The sequence below is a fragment of the Lissotriton helveticus genome, chromosome 7, assembly GCF_964261635.1.
Source record: "Lissotriton helveticus chromosome 7, aLisHel1.1, whole genome shotgun sequence".
In the NCBI taxonomy this organism is placed as follows: domain Eukaryota; kingdom Metazoa; phylum Chordata; class Amphibia; order Caudata; family Salamandridae; genus Lissotriton; species Lissotriton helveticus.
This window is the reverse complement of record NC_136068.1, coordinates 1,730,259,199-1,730,284,213: the sequence shown is the minus strand read 5'-3', so window position 1 is coordinate 1,730,284,213 and position 25,015 is coordinate 1,730,259,199. Positions and strand designations below refer to the sequence as shown.

Genomic DNA, 25,015 nt, shown 5'->3' with positions numbered 1-25,015 from the left:
TGCTAGGAAAGGAACCATAGCTATGTCCTGGCAATCATCAAAAGCTCCACCACTCCGATGCTGACAAAGATGGGCTATGAGTAAAAGCACACATTACACGGTGAAGAGAAGAGACCTTCGAAAGAAACATATACCTAATCAGTACTAGCCACATTCGGCATGAAGATAGAAACACAACACCCACACATACTGAGATTGACCAAACCCAAAAAATAATAAGGAACAGGATATGACCCAACAGACATAGTCCCACACCCTGCCCCGGACTGCTTGTTTTTTAACTGGGCATTTTCCTGATGAGCTGAAGCCATTGTTGACAGTTTCTTCATTTAAAGTACATGACTACACCTGGACAGCATATAAGAAAATGCCAGCACGATTGGCTCAACAAAATTGCTAATCATATGAATATCATCATTAGATACATAAAAAAATGTGGGAAATCAGTACTGTAAGTCAATTGGGTTGAAATATGTACAAATGCATGCAGACTCGATATATTGTGATTAAAGACAACTTATTTTATGACCTCAGCTGAACAGGTTATCTTAATTGAGAGTAAATATTAAGATGCTAACTTGCCTTGAACAGTGACTTTTATGCTTCTTGTCACTTGACCTGAATCCACTCCTTCCACGCTCACAGTATAGATGCCTGAATCCAAGACACCAGCATTAGAAATGTTAATGGACCCAGCACCATAGACTTCTAGTCGTCCTTTGTAGGAGTCATCAATCTGCAGAAAGTCATTGTCTTTGTCCCATGTGACAGCGTTTTTTTTACCCTGGGTCCAAGTGATGACTGGTGCCCACAAGGGTGGAGTGTATGTGATGGGCAGGGAAATCAAGCCACCCACTGTAGTTTCAACAACAGTCGGGGAAAATATGGTGATTTTGTCTGTAATTATAGAAAACAAGGTGCTGTAGGTTTGCACAGTCGAGTCAAGGACACAGAAAGAGAGGAGGGAGGAAAGTTATATGAAAGAGCAAAGTATAAGAAACATTGATATATGTTTTTTGCAATTCTGAAACCATTAGGGAGTAACCGATAAGTGAGCGGTCAACCTTTTGTGCAAAGATAAGGTAAAATATCTTGTTTATTCTACTCACCCATGTGTGCAAGTCACTTAGAAGACCTTGGGAGTGAAGGTGATAAAAACAGTGACATGGGTTACTCTGAATATCAAACAAAAGAGCAAAGATGGAACTATTCACCACCTAATGAGTACGAAAATCAAAACCCTGGCCCTGCCCTCAGAGAACTGGTCAAACACACATGTTATGGAAGAGCAACGTTAAGTGCCACCAGCATATTACACAAAGCTTCACATAGACATAGTGCAAAAGGTATAAAAAATATATGATATAGGTGACATTAGATACAGCATTTTGGAGAGAGCTCCTGCCTGGGTACTTGCTGACCACAGGCTTTGATCTAGGTATGGCTGGCTCACGGTTCTGATTCCAATAAAATAGATACCAATCATGTGGGTAATTATAATAGGGTGTATTATTCAAGAACTTGCATTTTTTTTTTAATTAGTTGCTACCATGTTAAACCTAACCCTACAAGTGGACTTGTCAGAGTAGCCAGTCTCTCTCCTTGGTGGCCCAATTAAATTACTTTTTCAACCGTCTTGCATTGATAGTTTGTTACATGAAGCTTTTAAGATTCGTTTAGCTGCAAATTAACTTGATTGTACTCATCCCCACTGCACAGAACTCACCCTGAATATTCACTGGAATTGTTGTTTCTGCCAGAATCTGATCAAGTGGTCCTTTCACTGTTACCGTGTAGTTGCCACTATCTGTCAACACAGCGCTGGAAATATTGATAACGCCTGGGTAGAATATCTTTAGTCGGTCTTTGTAGAGGTCATTGATTTGTGGATTTGTAGAGTTGACCACCCAACTCACCAGAGTGGTTGAGTTCAATCTCCAGATGATGGTTGGGATCAGTGTGGTGAAAGTGTATGCGATCGGTATGGAGATTAAATATCCTTTCAAGCGGTTCAGTGTGCTGGGGGCAGAAATTTTGATGATGTTAAACGCTGTGGAAATAGAAAGATGCAATGGTTACAAACAAAACAAATGGAAAAGCACATGATCTAGAATGTAAAGAGAAAGTATCGCATGCAAGAAGAGCAAGACATTAAATGAGATCAGAAGGTTAAGAAAGCGGCAGCAGAACCTTTCAGCCACTTGTGTGGCTCAGGAGGTACATCTGCAACACCAGCAGAGGGAAGTCCACCCAATTTAGGCTTTGTCACCCCATATATGTCTTTCCCTAGAAACTGTTCCTGCTGGCATGGCAGGAGACACCTTGAGTGTAAAACTCATTGAGGTCATCACCACCATGTCAAAAGGCCATTGTAGAACTGTTATCATAAAATTTGGGTAAAGAAGAGTTACATTTGCAGTACTCACATCACAAATGTCCCAGTCTTATCTGAAATTTGCAGTTTAAAAAAAAGGAAACATTTTCAGTGACTTCTCTATTTGTGTCTCACAATAACACAAGCTAGTTGTACAACTCTGAGGACTTTACTGTGCGCTAACTAATAGTAAAGTGCCTGGGTGCCCCCCCCCCCCCTTCCACCTTTCAACATGGTTGAATTGGCCTATTCCTAACTTGTATATTTAAATTGACAACATGTCCCTAGTATATGGTGTACAAAGAGGTACACAGGGGCTAGATGTTAAATGCCACTTGTGAACATCAGCTCTTATTGAGCCATCCACTACAGTTGCAAAGCAAACATGGCTTCGGGTCTATCCTGTGTAGCCTGACAACTGCAGTGGCAACCCTGAAGTGTGACCTGTCAAAATAACCCTTTTCACAGATAAAAACCTCATTTTTAAATATAATAGTAAGTCACGTCCATACAGCTCCTATAGCCTACAAGGTAAAGTGCATGGTATTTCAAAATGGGGTATGTAGAACATTAATATTACCATGTCCCCAATGCCCAACAAACTATTTTCACTGTGACACGCCTAGCTGTCCTCCATAGAAAATCTGAGTGCAGATTAAAGTGCTAATAATGCTAAATTGGAAACAGGACCACCTAGAAAAATAATTCAACAAGTATTTTTAATAGTTATTAAAATGCAATTCAATGGTTAAGTTAGATGTTTAATAAATACCAAGGAGAAGTACGTTTTAGAAATTCACCCATTCCAAGCCTGAACTCTCCAAAGGCTAATTAGCATAATCTTCTGCCATCTCTCAGCTTGTGCTCAAGCCTCGAATAGGTGTGAAATGCCACCAGGAGCAAACAGTAGCATTACCTTAATGGGAAGAGATTACTAGTTTAAGCTCAACAGAATGTACTGGGTGGGGGCTGTGTGCCTCCTTTTGACAGCACAGTGTTAAATCCTACTTGTTTGGGCTGTTTAGCCACATTTAACAATTGGGCACTCTTCACAGGGAGAGAACTGGATGACAAGACAATTATTGTGTATCCCCTGTCTGGTTGTTGAAGGACCCTGCTTTTAGACTGCAAGGGTTTGTTCTCACCTCCTGTATTGCTACAAGAAGACAACAAGCAGCTGCAAGAGGCCTTTTTCCTCCAAGTACCCAGCTGACCAGTAACTACTGGTCCTGGACTGAACCCTGCTGTTGGCCTCTTTCTGGCACTCGGTGGGACGAAAAGTACATTCCCTGAGGTTCTGGGGGCACTATAAGTGTACTCCTGTAGTTGTCTAAAAGAAAGTTTGCAAACGTTTGAAAACTTCCTCCAGACTAGTGGGACTTAGAAACTTTGTCAGACTTTCTGACATCCAGATTTTCGCCAAGACTAGTCCACTAGGCGTCTTTGAATCAGGCTCCATCGAGGTCTGACTGAAAATGTCATCTTGGTCCTGGTCTACCACGACCATTGACTAACATGTTTGCTTCACTTTTTCTTAAACAATGTCTATTTAAAATGTTTTGAAATCATATCTTTGGTTCCCCTTAGGTTTTTGTAATGTTAGTATAATATTAAATTGTAATCTACTTTTCTAATTTGGTTTGGGATTTTAATTTTTTTTTTCATTTTGTCTTTACTACTATTTTGGTGATGCATAAATACTTTACACAATGTCCCAGGTTAAAGCTGTCTGCTCCATCCCATATATATCATGGGGTTGAGCTCAGTTAATTTAGTGACTTTAAAAGTTCACCCTGACAAAAGTTATGATTCTTCTTTGAGATGGGCGGTATCCCCCCCTATAATGTTCCAAATTCTTACAAACTTGCTATTCAAAAAAGGTTTCTCACAAAAAACAACCTTGATGCCGGCAACACTAATACCATGATTTATGCAGCGTCCAAGGCCTAATATGGTTTGCAACCGGCTAGGAGGTTTGCCTGCTACATGGATATCAATCAGAAGCTCTTCTTGAGTTGGCCCTAATCTCCCTCCCTTCTGCATGTTTATATGCCTTACACTGCCTCACTAAAACAAACATGAAGGGCATACCTATTATATGAATACCCAATCTAAACTCAAAATCTTCAAGATGCTGTAAGGGCAAATATGAGGGACACACCTGTAGGATTATGTCCTTCTCTGGGTTTTGAGGTTCTCCAAACCACTATACAATCATAAGGGACACACACAAAGGATTAATGTGGACTAGGGGCCATAATTTAGAAAGTGTCACAGAGGTAAAATGGGTGTGTGCACCTGTTATTTTCCTCTCAGGGCACTTTGATAATACAAAGATTTGCAGACACTTGTGCATCCCTTTGTGTAATACAGATTGCTCTGAATGCTAAATGTGGGCTGGTCCTATCAAGGGTGCATTCCCTCATTTGCATAGGGCGCAGCCACATCCAAATTAACAAACCGTTCACCTTTGCCCCTGTACCTTAATATAGATGCAGGTGCAGAGACAAAGGAGGCACACTGATTGTGTGCCACATAATCAGTAAAGCCTGAAGTGTCTGCGAAGAACAGTGCTTCCAACAAAGAGCGACCCCTGACCCACCTGGTAGGTCGCTCCCCCTCCGCACAGCTCCCCCTGCCCTAGCTGCTGCTGCTGAGGACTTGCTCGTAAGTGTGCTCCTCCTCCATTTCTGTGCCCCATTTTTTGCCTTCTGTGCCACTGTTTCCCCTCTCTTTTGTGCCTTGTTTTTGCCTTCTGTGCCACTGTTTTCCCCCTCTTTTGCACCCCATTTTTGCCTTCTGTGCCACTGTTTTCCCCCTCTTTTGTGACCCGTTTTTGCCTTCTGTACCACTGTTTTCCCCCTCTTTTGTGCCCCATTTTTGCCTTCTCTGCCACTGTTTTCCCCCTCTTTTGTGTCCCTTTTTGCTTTCTGTGCCACTTGTTTCCTCCACCGCTGTGCCCCCTGTGGCCCAGCCCCCTTGACTGGCCACTGCACATTCGCTGCTCCCGCCTCCCAGCTGCTCCTCCTTCCCACCTCCCCATATATGCTGGATGCTTCGCGGCCGTGCAGCGGAGACGCCGCTGGCACGCTGAAGGAGCGCCTAAGGTAAGCCCGTCTGCGCCGGTCCGCTTCTGGACAGCGTCCAGCACCAGGAACCCTGGCCCCGGCACACACCACGTCGCCCGCCTCCGCTACGACCCCAGCACTCTCCACGCACTCGACACCGGACGATCTCGCACCTGCTGCCAAGCCACCCCGAAATGTACCCAAGGACCCTTCTCCTGCCGGAACTGAGGCTTCACCAGCATCCAGTCCGCCAACACACCCAACATGGAAAACAACTTCCTCAGATGTATCCTGCTCAACACCCGCTCTGCCCGCAAACACACCGTCGAACTCTGGGACCTACTCGTCACCAACGCCCCAGACGTTGCCTTCCTGACAGAGACCTGGCTGCCCCCTCCTCGGCACCTGACATCGCCATAGCCATCCGCAAAGGCTACAAGATCACCCGCAAGTACCGCACCAACAGAATAGGGGGAAGAATTGCCATTGTCCATAGAAACACTCTCAAAATCTCGACACACGCCAACAACACCCTCTGCACCGCCGAACACCTGCACTTACAGATTCACACCGACCCCAACACCACCCTCAGAGGCACCCTCATCTACAGACCCCCAGACACCGACCGCAGTTCAGCGACTCCATCACCAACCTCATCAGCAAACACGCCCTCGCTTCCACGGACTACATCCGCCTCGGGGACCTAAACTTCCACCTCGAGAACAAAAACGATGCCAAATCCTCCACCCTGATCAACAACCTCAGCAACCCGGACTCAGACAACTCGTCACAGCACCCACACACTCCACTGGCCACACGCTTGACCCCATCTTCTCAGCGAGCACCCACGTATTCTTTGACCGCACCACCAAACTCCACTAGACTGACCACCGCTGCATCCACTTCACCTTCCGGAAACCCACCACACATCACTGCGCCGAGGACCAGCTAACCGCCGCCCTCGCCCAGAGCCCACCCACAGACCCAACCGACCCCACGCTGCAGCCCACAACCTCAAACAATGGATCAATGACTGCACCAACACCCTCGCCCGCTCAAAAAAACAACAACACCCACACCTGCAAGAGAGCCAGCTGGTTCACCGAGGACCCTCGAGCCCTCCAAGAGAACCTGCAGAAAACTAGAAAAAAACTGGACCCGCGAAAGAACACCAGAAAGCTACATGGCCCACAGGAACAACACCCGCCGACACCACCAACTCATCGGATCTACCAAAAGGACCGCCTTCAGAGACCGCCTGGACAACAACGCACAGAACAGAAAAGATCTCTTCAGCATCGTGAAGGAACTCTCCAACACCAATGACATCCCACAGTCACAAGACCTGTGCGACTCGCTGGCCACCTTCTACCATTGCAAGATCGCAGACATCCATGACAGCTTCGACGCCAGCACCACCCCGGTAACAGCTGACACCCGGAAGACCCCTGTCCACACCACGTTTTCAACAAAGCCAGCAGCACCATCGCACCCCACCTCCGAAAAACCATCAACATATCCTTCGAGACAGCGACCTTCACGGAGATCTGGAAGCATGCAGAGATCAACGCCTAACTAAAGAAACCCAAGCTGGACCCCAAGGACGTCAAGACCTTCAAAACCATCTCCCTGCTCCTGTTCCTGACGAAGGTCATCGAAAAGGCCGTCAACAAACAACGGACCAGCTTCCTCGAAGAGAACAACATCCTGGACCCATCCAAGGACCCCTGCCCTCATTGCCACCACCGACAACATCAGGATCATGCTTGACAACGGAGAAACCGCGGCCCTCATCCTCCTGGACCTGTCAGCCACTTTCGACACAGTCTGTCACCGCACACTAAGAGCACGCCTCCACGATGCCGGAATCCAAGAGAAGGCCCTGGACTGGACCACCTCCTTCCTCTCCGGGAGAACCCAGAGCATCGGCCTCCCCCTTCCGCTCCGAAGCCATTGAGATCATCTGCGGCGTACCCCAAGGCTCATCTCTCAGCCCAACGTTGTTCAACGTCTACATGGCACCACTCGCCCATGTCGCCCGACAGCATGACCTAAACATCATCTCCTACTCCGATGACACCCAGCTGATCCTCTCGCTCACCACGGACCCCCACACCGCAAAAACTAACCTCCACGAAGGAATGAAGGCCATCGCCGACTGGATGAGGAACAGCCGACTGAAACTGAACTCGGACAAGATGGAGGTCCTCATCCTTGGCTCCACCCCGTCGGCCTGGGATGACTCCTGGTGGCCGGCGGCACTAGGAGCACAGCTACACCCACCAACCACGCACAAAAAAACTTGGGGTCATCCTCGACTCCACACTCTCCATGACAAAGCAGGTCAACGCCGTCTCCTCCTCCTGCTTCAACACCCTCTGCATGCTTCGCAGGATCTTCAAGTGGATCCCCACCGAAACTTGAAGGACGGTCATCCAGGCCATCGTCAGCAGCAGACTGGACTACGGCAACACACTCTACGCAGGAGCCCCGGCCAAACTCCTGAAATGACTCCAACGCATCCAGAACGCCTCCGCTCGCCTGATCCTGGACCGCAGCCACATTACACCCCACCTGAAAGACCTGCACTGGCTCCCCATCAACAGGAGGATAACTTTCAAGCTCCTCACCCACGCACACAAGGCACTCCACGACACCGGACCAGCGTACCTCAACAGACGACTCAGCCTCTACACTCCCGCCCGCCAGCTCCGCTCCGGAGACCACACCCTCGCCACCATCCCCCGCATCCGATGAGTAACCTCCGGCGGTAGACCTAGTTCTTCGAACAGTAGCAGCATCCCCCCCCCACCAGCGCCTTAAGATCCACACAGGTATGTAGTGCACTTTACAAATGCTATGATTGATTGATTGATTGAACAACTTATCCACCTTTCAGTAACTTGCTGTCTAAGGTCAGGATCAAGTGTTTTGCTGTACAGTGGGCAACAAATTAAATATAATAGGTTGCACTGTCCGAGTGGGCAAATGGGATATCCATTTACAGAAGCACCATGGCTGTTGTGCACTTTACATCAAAAGGGCCGAATGATGAATCGGGGCTAAATATGAGTCCTAAAACATGAGAGCCATAAACATAAAATGAATTTAAAGGCAGAGAAATTACATAGGAAACTCAACACTGAAAAATATACACAAGACAAGGGTCAAAGTACAAATCATGAATATTTATTAACATTTATGAAAAAATACAGAAGGAAAAAAGGCAATAGTTAGTCAATCGATTCAAAATGCGAATAAATATACAATAATATGTGGTAGTGGAAAATGAGCCCTACGCTTAACCAGAGGCCAGCACTGTCTACATTCGAGCACAAGTTAAACGAGATATAAAGAGAGTTTGTTTTAAGGACTGCTCCGTAAGTTTATGGAACTCAAGAAATATTCTAAGTTCAGATTAAGAACATGCTAGTGTAAGGTCTGCTTTCTAAAAGGTTCAGAGGAAGACCTGGCTCCTTTTCCAAAAGGTGAGTTTGTATACACTTTTTGAAAGTGAAACCATACAGTCACAGAGTTCTGAAATAGAAAATTACCTTGAGCTATCCAATAGTAAAACAGAAAACATGACACATCGGAATATGACGTTTACTCTATACAATTGAATTATGCTGTGTTATGAAACAAAAAACAATGACACATTGAAAATATGAACAGGATCTACATTCAGCCGAAGAAAGTGGCTGTCAATTCTTTATGCAATTGTAAATCCATCTTATACAGGAACATCAGGAACAAAATGAGCAGACATTAGTACATTTTTAAAGTGTTATACTGTTAACAAGACCATTGAACTGAATTTCAATATTAATTAAATATTGAAGCTCATATATAAGGCTCCTCAGTGACCAGTCAGAAAATGAGAAACCTAACATTCCCCGGCTGTGCCTCACACGTATTTAAAATATGCAATCTGAAAAAACAAGTAGGCCAAAGCCTACTAATGTCAAGATTAACATTCTCATTATATTAAACACAGTTAAAAGATTTTATTTGTGACTCTTTTATGTTAATTAAAAGTGTAGATTTAATAATTGTCGAAACTGTCCAGATTCTACCCCTCTGATGATAATCAACATCTCAAAAGCACACTACAAACCCATCTCCCAGTTCACTTCCTATCCTGCTTTTTCCGTTTTGAATTCTCTGGCTCCCATAATTCGACAAAGAGCTTTGATTTGGTGTCCTCAATTTTATGCTCTTTCCTTTTCCTTCTCATACCATTTGTCACTTCTTCTTTCGTAGGCCCATGATTTAACGACTTTCTATAACACATTAGTAAAAAAAAAATAACAATAAGTATTAAACATGTTACACACAAAATGCTTATAATTAGTGATTGTAGGACCTTTCTCACCATTCCACCACCTACATCACCAAACCATAAACCAACATATTCCCACATACCTATTCCTTCAAGAGCTTTTGCATAAAACAATAGTAATAACAACAATTTCTTGTTTAACAAGCCTGCTATTGTAAAGCATATAAGCACACTACTGGCTCACTTTCAACACACAGCACACCGCCTTCTTTTGCAAGAAAAAAATCTAAAACTAATCTATTCTGCACAACCATAACACATAAAACATTAATTTCTTTGTTAATCTTGGTAAATGGTCCGGTAGTGTTCACAATCTATAGCTTTATAATCTGATCATCATTCATGGCAACACCAAAAGTAGGAATTAAAATACTAAATATATCCACAAGCATTTGTCCAAAAACATGTTTAACCCCTTTGAGTCAATTTTAACTAATTTCATTTGCATGGCATACACATTAGAGCAATATGGCAGCTACCCACCTAATTTTGAGGTAGGGTAAAAAAAAGAAATGATACCACACACATAATAAATGCCTCTATATATAGGTTTGTCACCCTTCACAAATTAATAATCAACCACTAAATTATAAATACATTCACTCTTTCTAACCATTTACTATGACCCCAGACTATTAGACCTCTCATGCATCATGCACACAATACCTGTTCTGTCTTGTTCAATTATACATGTAGGATGAAGCTTTGAACATCTAAATCTCTCATCAGCTTCTTCATGAAACTCAACCTCTTTCGCTTATTCCAAATACATATTATTTTTCACTCCTGTCTTACATTTTCTCATACAATTAAGGTCCACACCACATAACTTACACAAACTCTTATCAAAAGCCAAGTTAGTAACACTAATAGGTTTAGTGATTCTTGGATGTTCTTGCAGCAGAACTTAGGGGCCGATTATGATGGCGGGCGGGCCAGCGGTGAGGACGCCCGGCCCGGCAATGGCGGACTGCCCGCCATCAACTTGAATATTCCCACCACCAAATTAGGATGGCATTGGGAATGGGAATGGTACCGCGGCGGATGGATAGACCGTCCATCGTGGTCCCGCCTTGCAGGACACAGTACAATGGGGAAATGGCAGCGATGTCGTGCAGGCACTGATGTGGGCATTACAATCTTGTCTTTTTCAGGGGAGATCCTGCCGCAAAAAGACAGGCCGAGAATGCCTTCAGGGGCCCTGGGGGTGAGGGGGTGGGGTGATGCACGTGGGGGGTACCTATGGTACCCCCCTGCATTTCCATGTACAAGGTGGTAGGCACCGCAAGGTGCCTGTCACTTTGTACATACAAAAGCACAACATGTATTTTTATATTGTGGCGGGGGCTGCCACCCGCCGCAATGTTAAAATACAGGATCCGCTTGCCAGTCAACATTATTATTTCAGGAAAGTCTTGATCACAATAAAGCAACTTTGACATACCACATGATAAAAGTGACAAAGCATATGTAAGTTGATTGTAGGCCATCATCTCTGCAACATAAACAGGCAAATACATGCAAACAAAGAATTTCTGCACATTTATTATTGTTCAATATTAATAATCATTGTAATCATTAATAGGCACATTATAATAAAATATCTTATTACTAAAATGTTTAGTACCATTATATGACTAAATTCTAGGCTTGGATGAAGAATACCCTCCTAAATAGTGAAGACTCTCCAGAATTCCTAAGATAATCATCAAACATATTATAATAAATATCTTTAACACTGAATCCAGTTCTTTTTAATGTTGGTCATTAACAATTCTACTTAACATGATGCAAAAATCAATCTCCAAAAACCTTTAGAACTTCATAATGTCAATGTGAATACCTAAGGTCCAAGAGTAACCATCTTTAATATAAGGAAACAGACTTTAACTAATGAAAATAACGTATACACTTTTGTAAATTAAAAAATAAAATAATAATAATTGTTTGATTCTTCATCAGGACTGATTAATTGCTGATTTTCTGTAACTACGCTTCACAACGAGTTCACAATGGTTACTCCAAAAAAAACTGATAGTCACTGTCACTCTCCTCTAGGTCAATCCTGGACAGATAGGTTAATTCATGTGCTGTACACTTCTTGTTTGCACCTTCTGATCACTGTTTGTTCCGACCCTAGCACTCACTTTTGTTCTGTTTCTTCAACTGTATTATGCCCATGGCTTTCTTTTGGCACTCCCCTCTCCCTCTCACAAATTCAGCTTTAATGTTAATACCCATTCATGACAATTGCTGCACTTTTGTTTTCACTTTTCGCTCGATCTGTGCAATCTTCAGCTGGAACAGTTTGACTTGCTCTAGGTTTTATTTAACTTTTACTTTCTTGTCTTTGTGCTTCTTCTGCTCTGTGTGCTTTAACTCCTTTTTAAACAACTTCTGTTTTTGTGCTTCTTCTGCTTCTTGCATTATCTTTTCTCCACCTCCTTCTGGATTCAAGTAGCGAAGTGGAGCTTGACAGTCGTTGGTGTCATAACTTCTTTAACTGCATTCAGTCTTCACTTTTTTTGTGTGAGATGTGTAGATCCACTGTGGCAAGGCTGTACACTTCACTGCAGTATTTGTCACGAGGATGGGGTCCATGTTCACATGCTTCTACACCACAACTCAGTCTCAAGGCTGCACGTCTTGGCAGTGATCTTTTCAATGGCGTATTCGATTTCATCTGGTGAGACATAAAACATACCACATCAAACAAGCCTTTGCAGTAGTCCAAGACAAGATCATCAGAAATATTTATACAAGCAAAGCAGCAGGAAAAATTAGGAATTTGTTTACTCACCCCATGGATATCTCTTGATGGAAGAGACATGAAGCTTACTAGGAGTACTTACCATACTCATTAAGGCCAATTATAATGCATCTGGCCGCTTCAGTGATGTTGAGTTGCACTTTTTGGACAACTCTGACGTTAGAGTACCATCGAATCTCTCTACAATGTTGCATGCTTCTGTAAAATAACTGCAATTAAACGTATGATTATGATTACTATATTTACTCTCAGCAAGGATGACCCTGGACTATCACATTTCTCATGCATCGGACACACTATTCCTTTTCTCTTTTGTTCAATTGTAAGTCTAGAATGTATCTTAGAATGTCTATATCTATCTGCAGCCTCTTCTTGCAACTCAGGGGCATATTAGCAAGAGGCTGCGAAAAATATCGCTGAGCGCGCTTTGCGCAAATATTTCCATCGCTAGCTATCGCTGGAATATATCACCACGCTAACGCTGTATTAGCAACAATTAGCGCCATGGTGATATATATTCCAGCGATAGCGGGAGGGAAGGGCCAACATCGTGAGAAAACCAGCGATGTTGCATGGGAAAGGTAAAAAACCTTGCTGATACGACCCTGTGGTCGTATCAGCATAATCCACCCACCCCATGCTAAGTACTGCTAACTCCTGATAATAGCAGGTGTTAAAAAACCGGCGATAACTCCGGTTAGCCTGACTATTTACGTCACTAACCGGGGTCAGGGCCTCCTTGCTAATATGCGATAGGCCTGTTAGCGGCTGTTTCTCAGGTCTGTTGGTCAGGAATGCCTACTTTGTATGTCATTAGCTATAAATATTGCTGACATGCAAAGCGGCACCCATACCAGTCGCTTTCGTCAGAAAGCTGTCGCTAACTGCTGGTTGCGACAGCTTGGTGATAGGGCGATCAAAATATCGCCACTTTAGTGGCAAAAAGTGCCGCCAAAGCGGCGATAAAGCCCTTGGTAATATGCCACAATGTCTTTTTTGCTTCTAATTCCTACTCATTTTTACTCTTTTCTCATTAAATTTGCTAATAAAATTCAGTTTTATACCCCTCGACTAACAGACACTCTTCTCAACAGCCATGTTAATAATGCTAATAGGTTTAACAACTCTAAGATGTTCTGCAACAAATCCTAAGTCCATAGTATTAGGTCATTTCTATAATCGAAGATCTACATCTACATAATTTACTTCAAGAAAGGCTTGATTACAAAGAATCAACATTAATATTCAGCAGTACAAAGCATATACAAACAATAGATGATTTTAGGTTTCCATATATGCAAACATAACAATTTGTATCATTCAATTTAATATTAATTTAACAAGGTAGCATATCTATTTTCTTTTGTAATCATTAATAGGCACATTATAAATAAACATATTTTTCTTACATCAGTTACAATAAGTATACAGTTCAATTTCAGACTTAGGTGATGCATATCAAACAGAAGTGAAAAGACTGACCAAAATACCTACTGAGGTAATCAGCAAAAATATTATAGAACATTTCATTAAGCCTAGAGAACAGCTTTTTCAGTTTCGGCCATGACCGCTTCTAAAAACGGTCTACTAAAAATCAACAGTTCAACTACTAAATATGATGCAAATCCCAATCTCAAACAAACCTTCAGAATTTCAAACATTCAAATATCAATTCCATTAAATAAAAGTTTCAGTTCAAGAAAGGTCCATAGGAAACTTACTATCTTCTAGCAGATATGAAAATTATCTGCTAACGTTTTATATGAAAAGCTGTTTCCATACACCACCCGAGCCCTGCAACCACCTGAGAAACAAATATAACTCCAGCCGAGATCAGCACCCAGGGTAAAGGGGAAGTTGAAAAAATTACAAAGATGGCTTCCTTGAGGTCGCTTCAAGATGACTGCCTCAGTTCTCCATAATGCAGATTCCCTCGGTGTTGTAGTTTCTTCATGCATCCACAGCAATATTTTTTTTCTATTTAGGACTTTCCTTTCTAAAGCACAAATATAATCAAGCACTTGAACATAAACTGGTATGTGTATGTTCTTTCCTAATACCTCCCATTTCCCCACTAGAATCTACCAGCTGGAACCCTTGCACCATCGATGTGTAGTTGCTGTTGTCTGATAGCCATACATTGGAAATGTTGATAGAGCCAGAATAGAATATATGTGGCCGGTGGCTGTAGGTGTTGCTTATCTGTGGAGCAGTAAAGTTCAGAGCTCACGAGAGGAGGGTAGACACACCTTTTCTCCAGAAGATGACAGGAAGAGATACATTGGAAGGGTAGGAAATCGATATGAAGATCACATCTCCCATCATGAAATCCAACGAAGTAGGGGCAGATACATTGATGACTTCAATGGCTAAAAAAAAGAAAAATTGGAAAAAATTATACAAGGATTGCAAACTATGGCCTGAGTTAGAATTTGACAGACAGGGTACTCCGTCAGAAACATGAAGGATATCTCATTCGCTGTATTACAAGTGCATCATATAAAATGGAACTTGTAATGTGGCGTATAGGATACCTATCATGTTTGTGATAGGTATCCCTCCACCAAACTCTAAATCAGACCCTAGGTAAAGAACTTTATTTCATTAATGTACACATTTTAAACAAAGAACAGAAAATGACTTAAGTATCCATTGTTTATCCAGGCTCATACAGAATAATGAGTCCTCACTTAGAACAGATTATGCAGATGTTAAGAAAGTTGAAACTAGCAGGTGGAAATGAATATATCCCTTGATGGCGTAATAGCTCCTTGCAATGACAATAAGAAACAGTCAGTTAATATTAGATCAAATAATAGTAAAATAAAAAAAACAAGATGAGACTAAAGCTGATAAGAGGTATGTTCAATAGACACGAGAAACATAATGGTGGAAAGTGAGGAGGGAGAACGTTGAGCATACATTAGGCAGCAAGCAATGAATAGCTTGTGGGAGCTTTATTTACATTAATATGTTAGCATTTTGCCAAGAAATGTGGACCTGAGATACAGAAAGGGTGGAGCGATTTGTACACATTTTACCATAATCTGTGACAAAGAGGAGGAATATAGCAGCAAGGCACAGAGTACAAAAATATCTTGTCTACTTACACATGGACTGATATTCTCCCTAGGCTTGATAACTCCGGTTTGTGATCTCATCCGTCATGGCCACCCAGTTTATAGAGTCAGGTGTTTCACAGAACATCCCTAGGCGATGGTCTTTTTGGGTGCGTTTGTGGAGATGCAAAAAGATGGTTCCCAAAGCTTTGAAGGCAGAGTGGAGTCACACATTGTTAAAATGTAATACAGCTGTAATGAACAAGCATAATTTAAGACTTTTGGTAAAAGGGAACAAGGTTGTCAACTAATCACTTATAAATAAACTTTGATAGCACATTTCAATCCATCTGGCACAATCCAGAAGGTTCTGGAACAGGCCAGCTAGAAGGATCAGGTACAAACCAGAAGGTTCTGGACAAGCTAGTAAATAGACTTTAACAACCATTGGTAATCTATCTGGAACAAGCCAGAATGTTCTAGAACCAAGCAGAAGGTTCTGAAAACAGCCATGTGTTGGTGGCAGCCATCTTTGATTTCAGGAGGGTATAAATATAACTTCTGTGGACGACACCCTTTGCTAGGCAATTCCAGAAAATGTCCAGAGAAAACATCACTGTTTCTTCCACTAGCCCTACTTACCTGCGCATCCAAGAAATCGTCTTCCTCTGAGAACCTTGCACTTCCTGGAGAGAGGTATCGGAGATCTGCAAGAGATAAAAGAGACAAGAGAAAGTTAAGTACCTTTATTGCACCTTATTCATGCACACATGCAAGTTCGGAATTTAAAACAAATGCATCATAATTGAGCATCAGTAAAAGAACATGGTAGTATTAATGCAAGATACTTAATTATTTACTTAAGGTACTTAATTAATATTTAGTGAATCACAAATCCGTGCTGACTAGAGAGAGACATTAGGAAACTATGCAGTGTGTGCAAAATCTATAGAGTAGTTTAATTCTAGTGAAGAAACAATTAGAACAGAAAGAACTAACGTTTTAAAGCTTTCTCAGGTGCATTAACCGGTATATTGAGTCTAGAGTGAGAGACACAATGTAAATGATGAAATCACAAGCTGTAAAGGGTTGAAAAAAATATATATATTTGTTCTTGTTCAGGCACTCGCACACTGAAGCAGATGATAGACGAGCCTGAAGAGTAATACAAGGAAGCTGTCATAAAGTCAGCAGTTGACTATTTTCTTGTTTTGACCAGGAGCGGCCTGTGCAGGTAAGAGTGGTGGGGTGAGGTTGTGGGGCAACTTGATAAACGACGGTGAGGGAAAATTTGTGATTTATTTAATTTTGCCTCATCAACTGTCGAGTCCCGCCCCACCCCGCCCCACTGCCCCACTGCCCCTTCACTCTCACCTTCATGGGTTGCCCCTGATTTTGTCCCATTCCCCCATTCTCCTTAGTGTTCCTCCAGAATAAATGCTGTGTACAACTCACTCAGTTTAGCATCAGGGGATGTGGAAGGAAAAGCATTGTTCATCGCTCCTGCTGGGCTGGTTATCCCAGGTTAGTCACTCACTGTTTAGTACTTGTGGTATCTGACATCATCGGGAATCAAAAGTGGTGAAGTATTATTGCACTCAGAATTACTGAGTGTGGTAATATAAAATTTCTTACCAGAGACAAATACCCCAGGCCACACCTGAAGGACTTTATCCTTCATTAAAAGAAGAGATTATATGCGGAAAATGGCGCGATAATACAGAATTTGTTTTTCATTCCCATTCCCTAGTGCACAATAGGTGAGAAACTCTGAATTACCGAATAAAACAGAGAGTCTGTACTACTGCTCTCCAACTATTGGAAAAACCAGGTGTTGTTTTACCACCCATTTTCCTTCAGGAATACTGGGTGTCTTGTAATGGGGCCATTAGAGGAAATACCATTCATGTCTTTGCTGAACATGTTGGCAGTGAGGAGGTCAAAAGCCTTTCAGTAGGACACTGCATCTTGTTGGCTGTTCTGAAGGACTAGTAAGAGGGCATATTGATTTAGACCATGGGACGGGTATTACCTGGAGCAAATGTAGCAAGAAGAATCATATAAATATTGTGTCACAAAAGCTTTGGGGTTGTTAAGAAACCATATGGAGGGCAAGGTAGGATGTGGCAAACCCGTTTACTTACTCAAACTCCTGTGGTGCAGAATTTAGACAAAACCATGTTGTGAGAGTCAGCAAGCATGATGCTTAAAGGGGAAAATTGAGTTCAATCATGGCATAAAAATAGGGTAGGGTTGGTGAAACTGAGGACTTTCTCTAAAGGGAGGAAGGTGTAGTGATGGTGGTAAATTGGGAAGGTATTACAATAGTCTAGCTGACTAGGTTAGAGTACTGCCTGAATGCAATCTGAGACGAGGCAATGTCTTTCTTAAACCATAGATGTTAGGTAATTAGGGCATGGTAAGTAAAAGTAAGAATATTGGGAAAGCAAACAAAAACACACATTTGAAGGACTTTATAAAACAATAATACACGTATTGGCAAAATCAGTGTGTTCACATGAGTGCTCTTCACAATCTCATGAATATGAATATTTAACTCATTCTTTCCGTTATAGGAAACTCACCATGAACCCTCACTTGGGCAACTACTTGTGTAGTTACTATATATGCTCTTTTCACCTTTAATGTGTAATTGCCATTGTTTGTTAGCCTAACAGTGGAACGCCATGATAGAATATCTGTTGCTGGATGCCGTAGGTGTTTATCTGTGGAGCAATAACGATTAGAGCCTAAGAGACACCTTTACTCCAGGAGCTGACAGGAAGAGATACATATGAAGGGTAGGAAATGGGTATGAAGATCATATCTCCCTCTATGACATCCAACAAAGTGGGGGCAGATACATTGATGACTTCAAGGGCTACAGAAATAGAAGAATTGGAAAAATTCTACAAGGAGTGCAAACTAGGGGCCTGATTTAGAATTTGGAGGATGGGTGGAGAAGTGTGGCTCAGGGGTTAGAGGCAGCAGACCCGGAAGCTGAGATCGGTCCTGGACCAGGGTTCAATTCCCCGCCTCGGCGGGTCTTGGGCTAAAAATTCCACGTACTCGATAATTCTCGCCCCGGTGCCTCCTCGACTCACGGGTTCACACTCTGCGACTCTGGGCAATAGCTTGCTTAATCTCCACAACGGCCCCTCGCGGCGGGATGCCTGACTTTCACCTTGTGGATACCCTGCTATCTCACAGGGGAATACCAGGAAGGGTTCCCTAAGCAAGCGCCGGGAAACCCACTGCGGGTAGCTGTGCGCTATATAAGCTCAACTACATTTACATTTACATTTTCACAAACGTGATGGATATCCCATCCGTAGTATTACAAGTGCATTATATTCAGTTATGGCGGACAGGATACCAGTCACATTTATCGTGGAGTAGCCTGCCCGCCGAATTCTAAATCTGGCCATCGGTAAAAAAAATTATTTCACTAATTTACGCATTTTATAAAAATAACAGAAAATGATTTAAGCATCCATTGTTTGTCCAGGTCCATACAAACTAATAATGTGGACTCACTTAAAACAGATTGTGTTGATGTTAGGAAAGTTGAAACTAGGAGGTGGAAATTATCATATCACGTGATGTGAGCACAAGATACAGCTCATATGAACAGGAAGCCCTTGCTCAAACCATTAGGGATAACGTAAAACCCACCTTCAATAGCTCCACAGAAGAGCTCGCTAATCCGCCTATTGAAAGGAGCAAAGGTCCCACCAACATATTCTGGATAAACTTACTAAACACAATTCAGCTGTCAGCAACAGCACTGCAATATCAATCAGACAAATTGGATATGCAGCTGGCTGTCCTCCAAGCGCTAGCAGAAGCCCCCTCTGGGATTGAAAGAAAACTTGCAGATCTTAATGGCCTTATAAAAAGAGGACAAGAAGCGGCAAAACTTTCCCAAATAATAAGAACTGACTGCATCTGCTTCCCGATAATCGACAAGCTATCAACACTACCAACGATACAGGGGAACCTCCTGGCAGATCTAAAAGTAAATACAACAACGCACTTAACAATGGAAGTCAAAACCAGAAGAACAGGCCTCGGCGATAAATCACCAGGAGCTGGCAATGACCACCAAACTGCCATCAAGCGAGGGGACTTGTCCCCAGAACCTAAATACATATCAGAAGTCTCTCTCTTGAATACCTCAACCAAAGATAGGGACGGCACAGAGATACCCACGAACGCACGAGCCCGCCTTAAACAAAAAATGAAGGGCAGGAATAGAAAGACAATAGGAGCACGCTACACCGACCAGAACCAGCGGATAACAACACTCGGGGACAAAGAACAAATAGGTGAAACTCCAAAGTATATGGAGGAAACAAGGTCATCTCCCCGAGATAGCAGCTTAACAGATACAACGATCTTAAAAACAGCAGAGACCCTTCCATGGACACAACCAAAAGAGATTACAAGTAAACAGACTGAGCAGAAAGACATCGGCCCAGTCAAACACCAGCAACTTAGTAATACAACTGATTCTGCCTTCAACATATGGAGCAAAGGAAGGAGAACTGAAAAAAAACAGCCAACAGTAAAAAAACAAAAAACACAAGCAGGTACACATGTCATAGTGCAGGCCCTTGTGGACTCGACCCACCTCACCAAAGAAGAAATAAACACCGACCAGCCAACAAACAGAGTTAATCATCACAAGGAACCCATCACCCAGGAACAACTGATGATAAGCACACAAAGCAGGAGCAAGCAGGACGTTATACAAGTAAAAGAGGTTCACCACGAAACCATCACCATAAACAACGACAAATCATACAGCACTCAGCCTCCACACAGTGTTAAACAACACGTGCCAATCGCATATCAACACACACCTACCCCTGGAACAAAAGAGACAGACATTATTCTATTTAACCCCGAATTCAAATCCAGAGGAAGAGTGGATACCATAAACAGGGTTAACATAATAAGACTTATCCACTCAATCGAAAGCCTATCACACATTAATACAACAGACCTGCTCGCAATTGAATTTCACTCTTCACCAGACCAACAAGACAATAAAATAACAAAGTCAGTATGGAAAACAAAAGACTTAGCAGGACAAATCCTAGGGGAAACACTCAGATTCTCCCAATGGGGAATAAAACTGGAACCAGGAAAAAGACCCGTTTATCCCACCCCCCTCCTAGATGAAAGTAATAAAGATCGCCCACAAAGAGTCAATTCTGTTCTAAAAGGAGCACATAGCTACTCCCCAGGACCGAATAATAAATTGATACACCTGACAACCCAACAACCAGACCCAAACTGGGCAAACATACTGCGGACAATAACCGTAGGAGACACAAAGTGACAAAGGGCACCAAGCCAGTCTTCTACAAAGCTGACATCTCAAATATTAAAATATGTATTTGGAATATAAACGGTCTGATCAGCTAACTGGACGACCCAGAAACATCAAACTATTTAAAATCATTCGACCTGATCTTACTCCAAGAAACCTGGGAAGAGAAAGAGTTATCCCTACAAAGATATACAACTCAAATCCATCCTGCCACCAGATGTTCATCCTATGGTCGCAGCTCAGGAGGCCTGGCATCACTCAAAGCAATACAATGTAGCTTTGCGTGGCTTAGTAAATGCAAAAAAATGATTTTGTGACAGGGCTGAGGTACACAATTGACCCCACGCAGATGCAAAATCATAGTAAATCTCTTTGGGCCTGATTCACAGAACTGATCTGAGACACAGTCCTAAACTTACTACTTTTGTTATTCACAGAAGGCACTTACTACTTTTGCTTAAACTTACTACTTTTGGTATTTACAAAAGGCATTTAGTAGTAGTAAAGTTAGGACTCCTAACTTTACTACTACTAAATGCCTTCTGTGAATACAAAAAGTAGTAAGTTTAACCAACAATAGTAAGTTTATCCAAAGTAGTATGTTTAACCAAAAGTAGTAAGTGCATTGTGAGAATACCAAAAGTTAAGTGTCTTCTGTGACTACCAAAAGTAGTAAGTTTAAGATTTTGTCTCAGATTAGTGCTGTGAATCGGGCCCCATGTTTGTATCATGATTAGGTTTACTCATACTTTAGAAGTCAACTTGATTACCATTTATTTTGGTCATAATATTGTCTATTATTCAGAAGCATAAAGAGGATCCAACTTGCCATGTGCACAGTGGAAATATGTATTATAGGTATTTACAATGCATGAACATATAGTTATGTTCCACTATATTAATTTATATATTATGAAAAGTCCAGCATCTTGCCACCGGTGTACTTTTTTCTCTTTGCACCCAAATGTTATAGATTTGGACACACGAAAGGTCAACTTCCAAATTTCTTAAAAATGAACATTCCGGGGCTTATTTACAAGCCCCTCCTGTCGCTGCTGCATCACGTTGTGTGACGCACCGGCAGCGCAACCAGCTGCGTGATATTTACAAGCACACGTAAAGCCCTCAATCTTCAGCCACTACTTCTTCTTGATGTCACTGAAACATTTATTTGCCCACCTTATCTAGTCATGTCTATTGTTCAATATCCTTGGTTCCCAACCAATGAAACAAAGACTTTTAGGTGTAGTTCACTAAAAATTAACTTACCTTCCTTAACACTGCACAGAACTTACCGTTGATGTTCACCTGGATCACTGCTTCAGCTAGAATCTGATCACGTGCTTTCACTATCACTGTGAAGTTGCTGATGTCTATCAACACAGCTGGAAATATTGATAAAGCCTGGGTATACTATTGCTAGTCTTGCCCTTGTAGGAGTCATTGATCCGTGGATTTGTAGAGCTGACCACCCAAATCACCAGAGTGGTTTACATCAATCTCCAGGAGGTTATCAGGATCAGTGTTGTCAATGTGTATGCAGTCAATATGGAGATCACATATTGTTTCAAGATTTCCAGCAGCTGTAAAAATAGAAAATTACAAAGTGAGAGGAGAGAAAGTTTAAAAAGTGTATATACAAAAAGTAAGAGAATGCCAATAAAAATTCTCAGAAGAAAAGAGACTTGGGTTCAATTTACAAAACCAGTTGTGCACTTAATATTAGTTTAGCTGAGAAAATAGCTAGATTCACACGTTTAAGTTCTTTTTTGGAATTCTCAAAATTTAGATTGACTATAGCACAAGTAATGTGTAATTTTATGTGGCCATAATCTTGCACCTAGGGTGGAAGATGAGAGTTTCACGACTGAAAAACTATGCATACTGGAAGAATATCCACAAACACTTCAGTTTGTGAGTATTCACAATCTCTTTGAAAGTCCTTTGATATGCTGGCAGACAAAGATTAACTCCTTTCAGAACTGGAAAGGAGAAAGAAAACCTCAACAATAGGTTTGTGTGCTGGAAAGGTGTTTCTCAATGAGTTATTTGGTGGGGAAAACTAAGCAAATTGCATACATGTATACCATACACTTAAATATATATATATAGAAGCGGATTAATGCGAATATATATATAAGATGTATTTGCCTCCCGGAAGTACAGGAGTACTTGCAGCTTTTCACTTAAAACATTTGTAACCATCTACAAATCTACAAGATGATTTTACAGTTTTTTAGAATTGGTCCGGTTATCTATTGAAGTAAAAAATTGGGTGTCTTATTTTCCTCAATCACAACAAACAGAGGTATGTTTAGTTACAATGTCCCTTTTGCAGCAGGTGGATTGCATAGATTCAAATACATTGTGTTCCACAGTCTCACACACACACTAGTGAGATCACATCTTTCCTTCTACTTGATAATGGACCTCCTTTTCAGCCTTGGAACAAACATGCAGCTACCCTTATGAGCATGTCTGAGCATATTTTCCCATAGGTCCGTCTCAGGCTCACCTAGACTTTCGACTCTGTAAGTGCTCACTAGATGGGAAGTGAGTACAGGGCATTTTAGCATTTGTAATCTAACCTCCAAGTGTAAAAGGAAACAAACAGAAGCACAAGTTAAATGTAACGAATTGCAAGTTTATTTCCTTTAAAGTTTTTTTTTTCAGGTTGACTATGCTTATGTCAAATAAAATAATCAAACCTCCGGTGTTTGGCCAGAAGTCTGACGCGCTCGTGCAGCATTAGGGCCAACCACAAAAAACATGTTAAGTTTATCTGCAAGTTACTTTTTCACCCTCGGTTTGTGATCATACAAAATAAATTAAAACAAAATAAAGTACAACATTTCTTTAAAAAAACTAAGGTGGCTGATATACCAAAACATTCAGGTTTCAGCCAGTACATAGAACAAAATATGAAAAAATGGTCTATTTTAGGGAGAATATGTCTATTAGGAGGTGTATTTAACAAATAGCTCTTTACATAGGAATACAAATGATCTGGGTATAAAGTGCAAATATGAAAGAAATAGAGGGCAGATAAAGGAAGCAAACAATACTCAAAACTGAATACAATCAACATTCTCCATGTGTTGGTGCATTAGATAAGCGTCCATATGTATATTTTGGCGGTTGTAAGGACAACAGATAACCATGGTCGGAAAGTGTCATGCAATAGAGCTAATCTACAAGACACTATGGGGCATATGTACAAAGAAGTGTCAGAGGGAGGCGTTAGCCGTCATGGCTTAAAGCCTCACTACGTCACTTCAGAAATGCAAGGCTGCACCATATTAACAAAAATATGGTGCAGCCTTGCATTTCCCCCCTGCACTGGCACTAAGCTTAGCACCCTAGCGCCAACACAGGCACCCTTGCACCCTAGTTCAAAGGTGCCTGCGTGCAGGGGAAGATTGTTTATGTTCAGGAAGGTGTCCCTTCCTGCACATAACCAATCTTTAAATGCCATTTGTCACTTCTATGTGTGCAGCTTATTGCAGCACACAAGGAAGTTACAAAATGTTTTTTTTTTAAATTGTTCATGTGCAGGAAGGGTCACCTTCCTAAACATAAATAATCTAAGGCGTTTTGCTTTTTCCATGTATGCTGCACAAGGCAGCACACATGGAAAAAGCAAAAATTGGGAGCAATAAAGCATTTCTCCTCTTTTTCACAAGTTTTCCCTAGTCTTAATTTTGGCGCTGCCCCTATTTACACCACTCTTGTAACTAGGGGGCAGCGTCAAAATCAATGGGTGTTGTGGTGGAATGCCAAGCGCAACACCCATCGCTCACCCCTTTCACGCTAAGCTTTCACGCTAAGCATTGCGTGAAAGGAGGGCTTATTTCCAAGGCAAGGCTCTACTACCACAGGAACGTCAGAAAAAGTGGTGAAAAGGGCTTGTACATATGCACCTATGACGGTTGGCCATAGGAGCATGCTGGTGTGCCTCAAAAAGGCTTTTTAGTATCTTTCTATCTTTTGACAGGTCAAGAAGCTATGAACTTAATCCCAGTCAGGCATCTCCAGCATTGGAGATACTAGTCCCTTTGGCCCTG

At 42.0% G+C, this 25,015-nt stretch overlaps 1 protein-coding gene across 1 annotated transcript in view; it reads right to left on the bottom strand.

Moving 5' to 3' along the window:
* LOC144769666 (uncharacterized) overlaps positions 1–17,176 on the bottom strand; it is a 343,935-nt gene extending 326,759 nt beyond the window's left edge. Inside the window, exons 1-4 of the mRNA XM_078653841.1 lie at positions 17,151–17,176; positions 16,256–16,320; positions 1,727–2,050; positions 583–897 (exon numbers count right to left, since the gene is read on the bottom strand). Of these exons, the coding sequence (XP_078509967.1) occupies positions 583–897; positions 1,727–2,050; positions 16,256–16,320; positions 17,151–17,176 (730 nt within the window). The remainder of the gene's footprint in view (positions 1–582; positions 898–1,726; positions 2,051–16,255; positions 16,321–17,150) is intronic.
* Between the last annotated feature and the right edge of the window lie 7,839 nt (positions 17,177–25,015).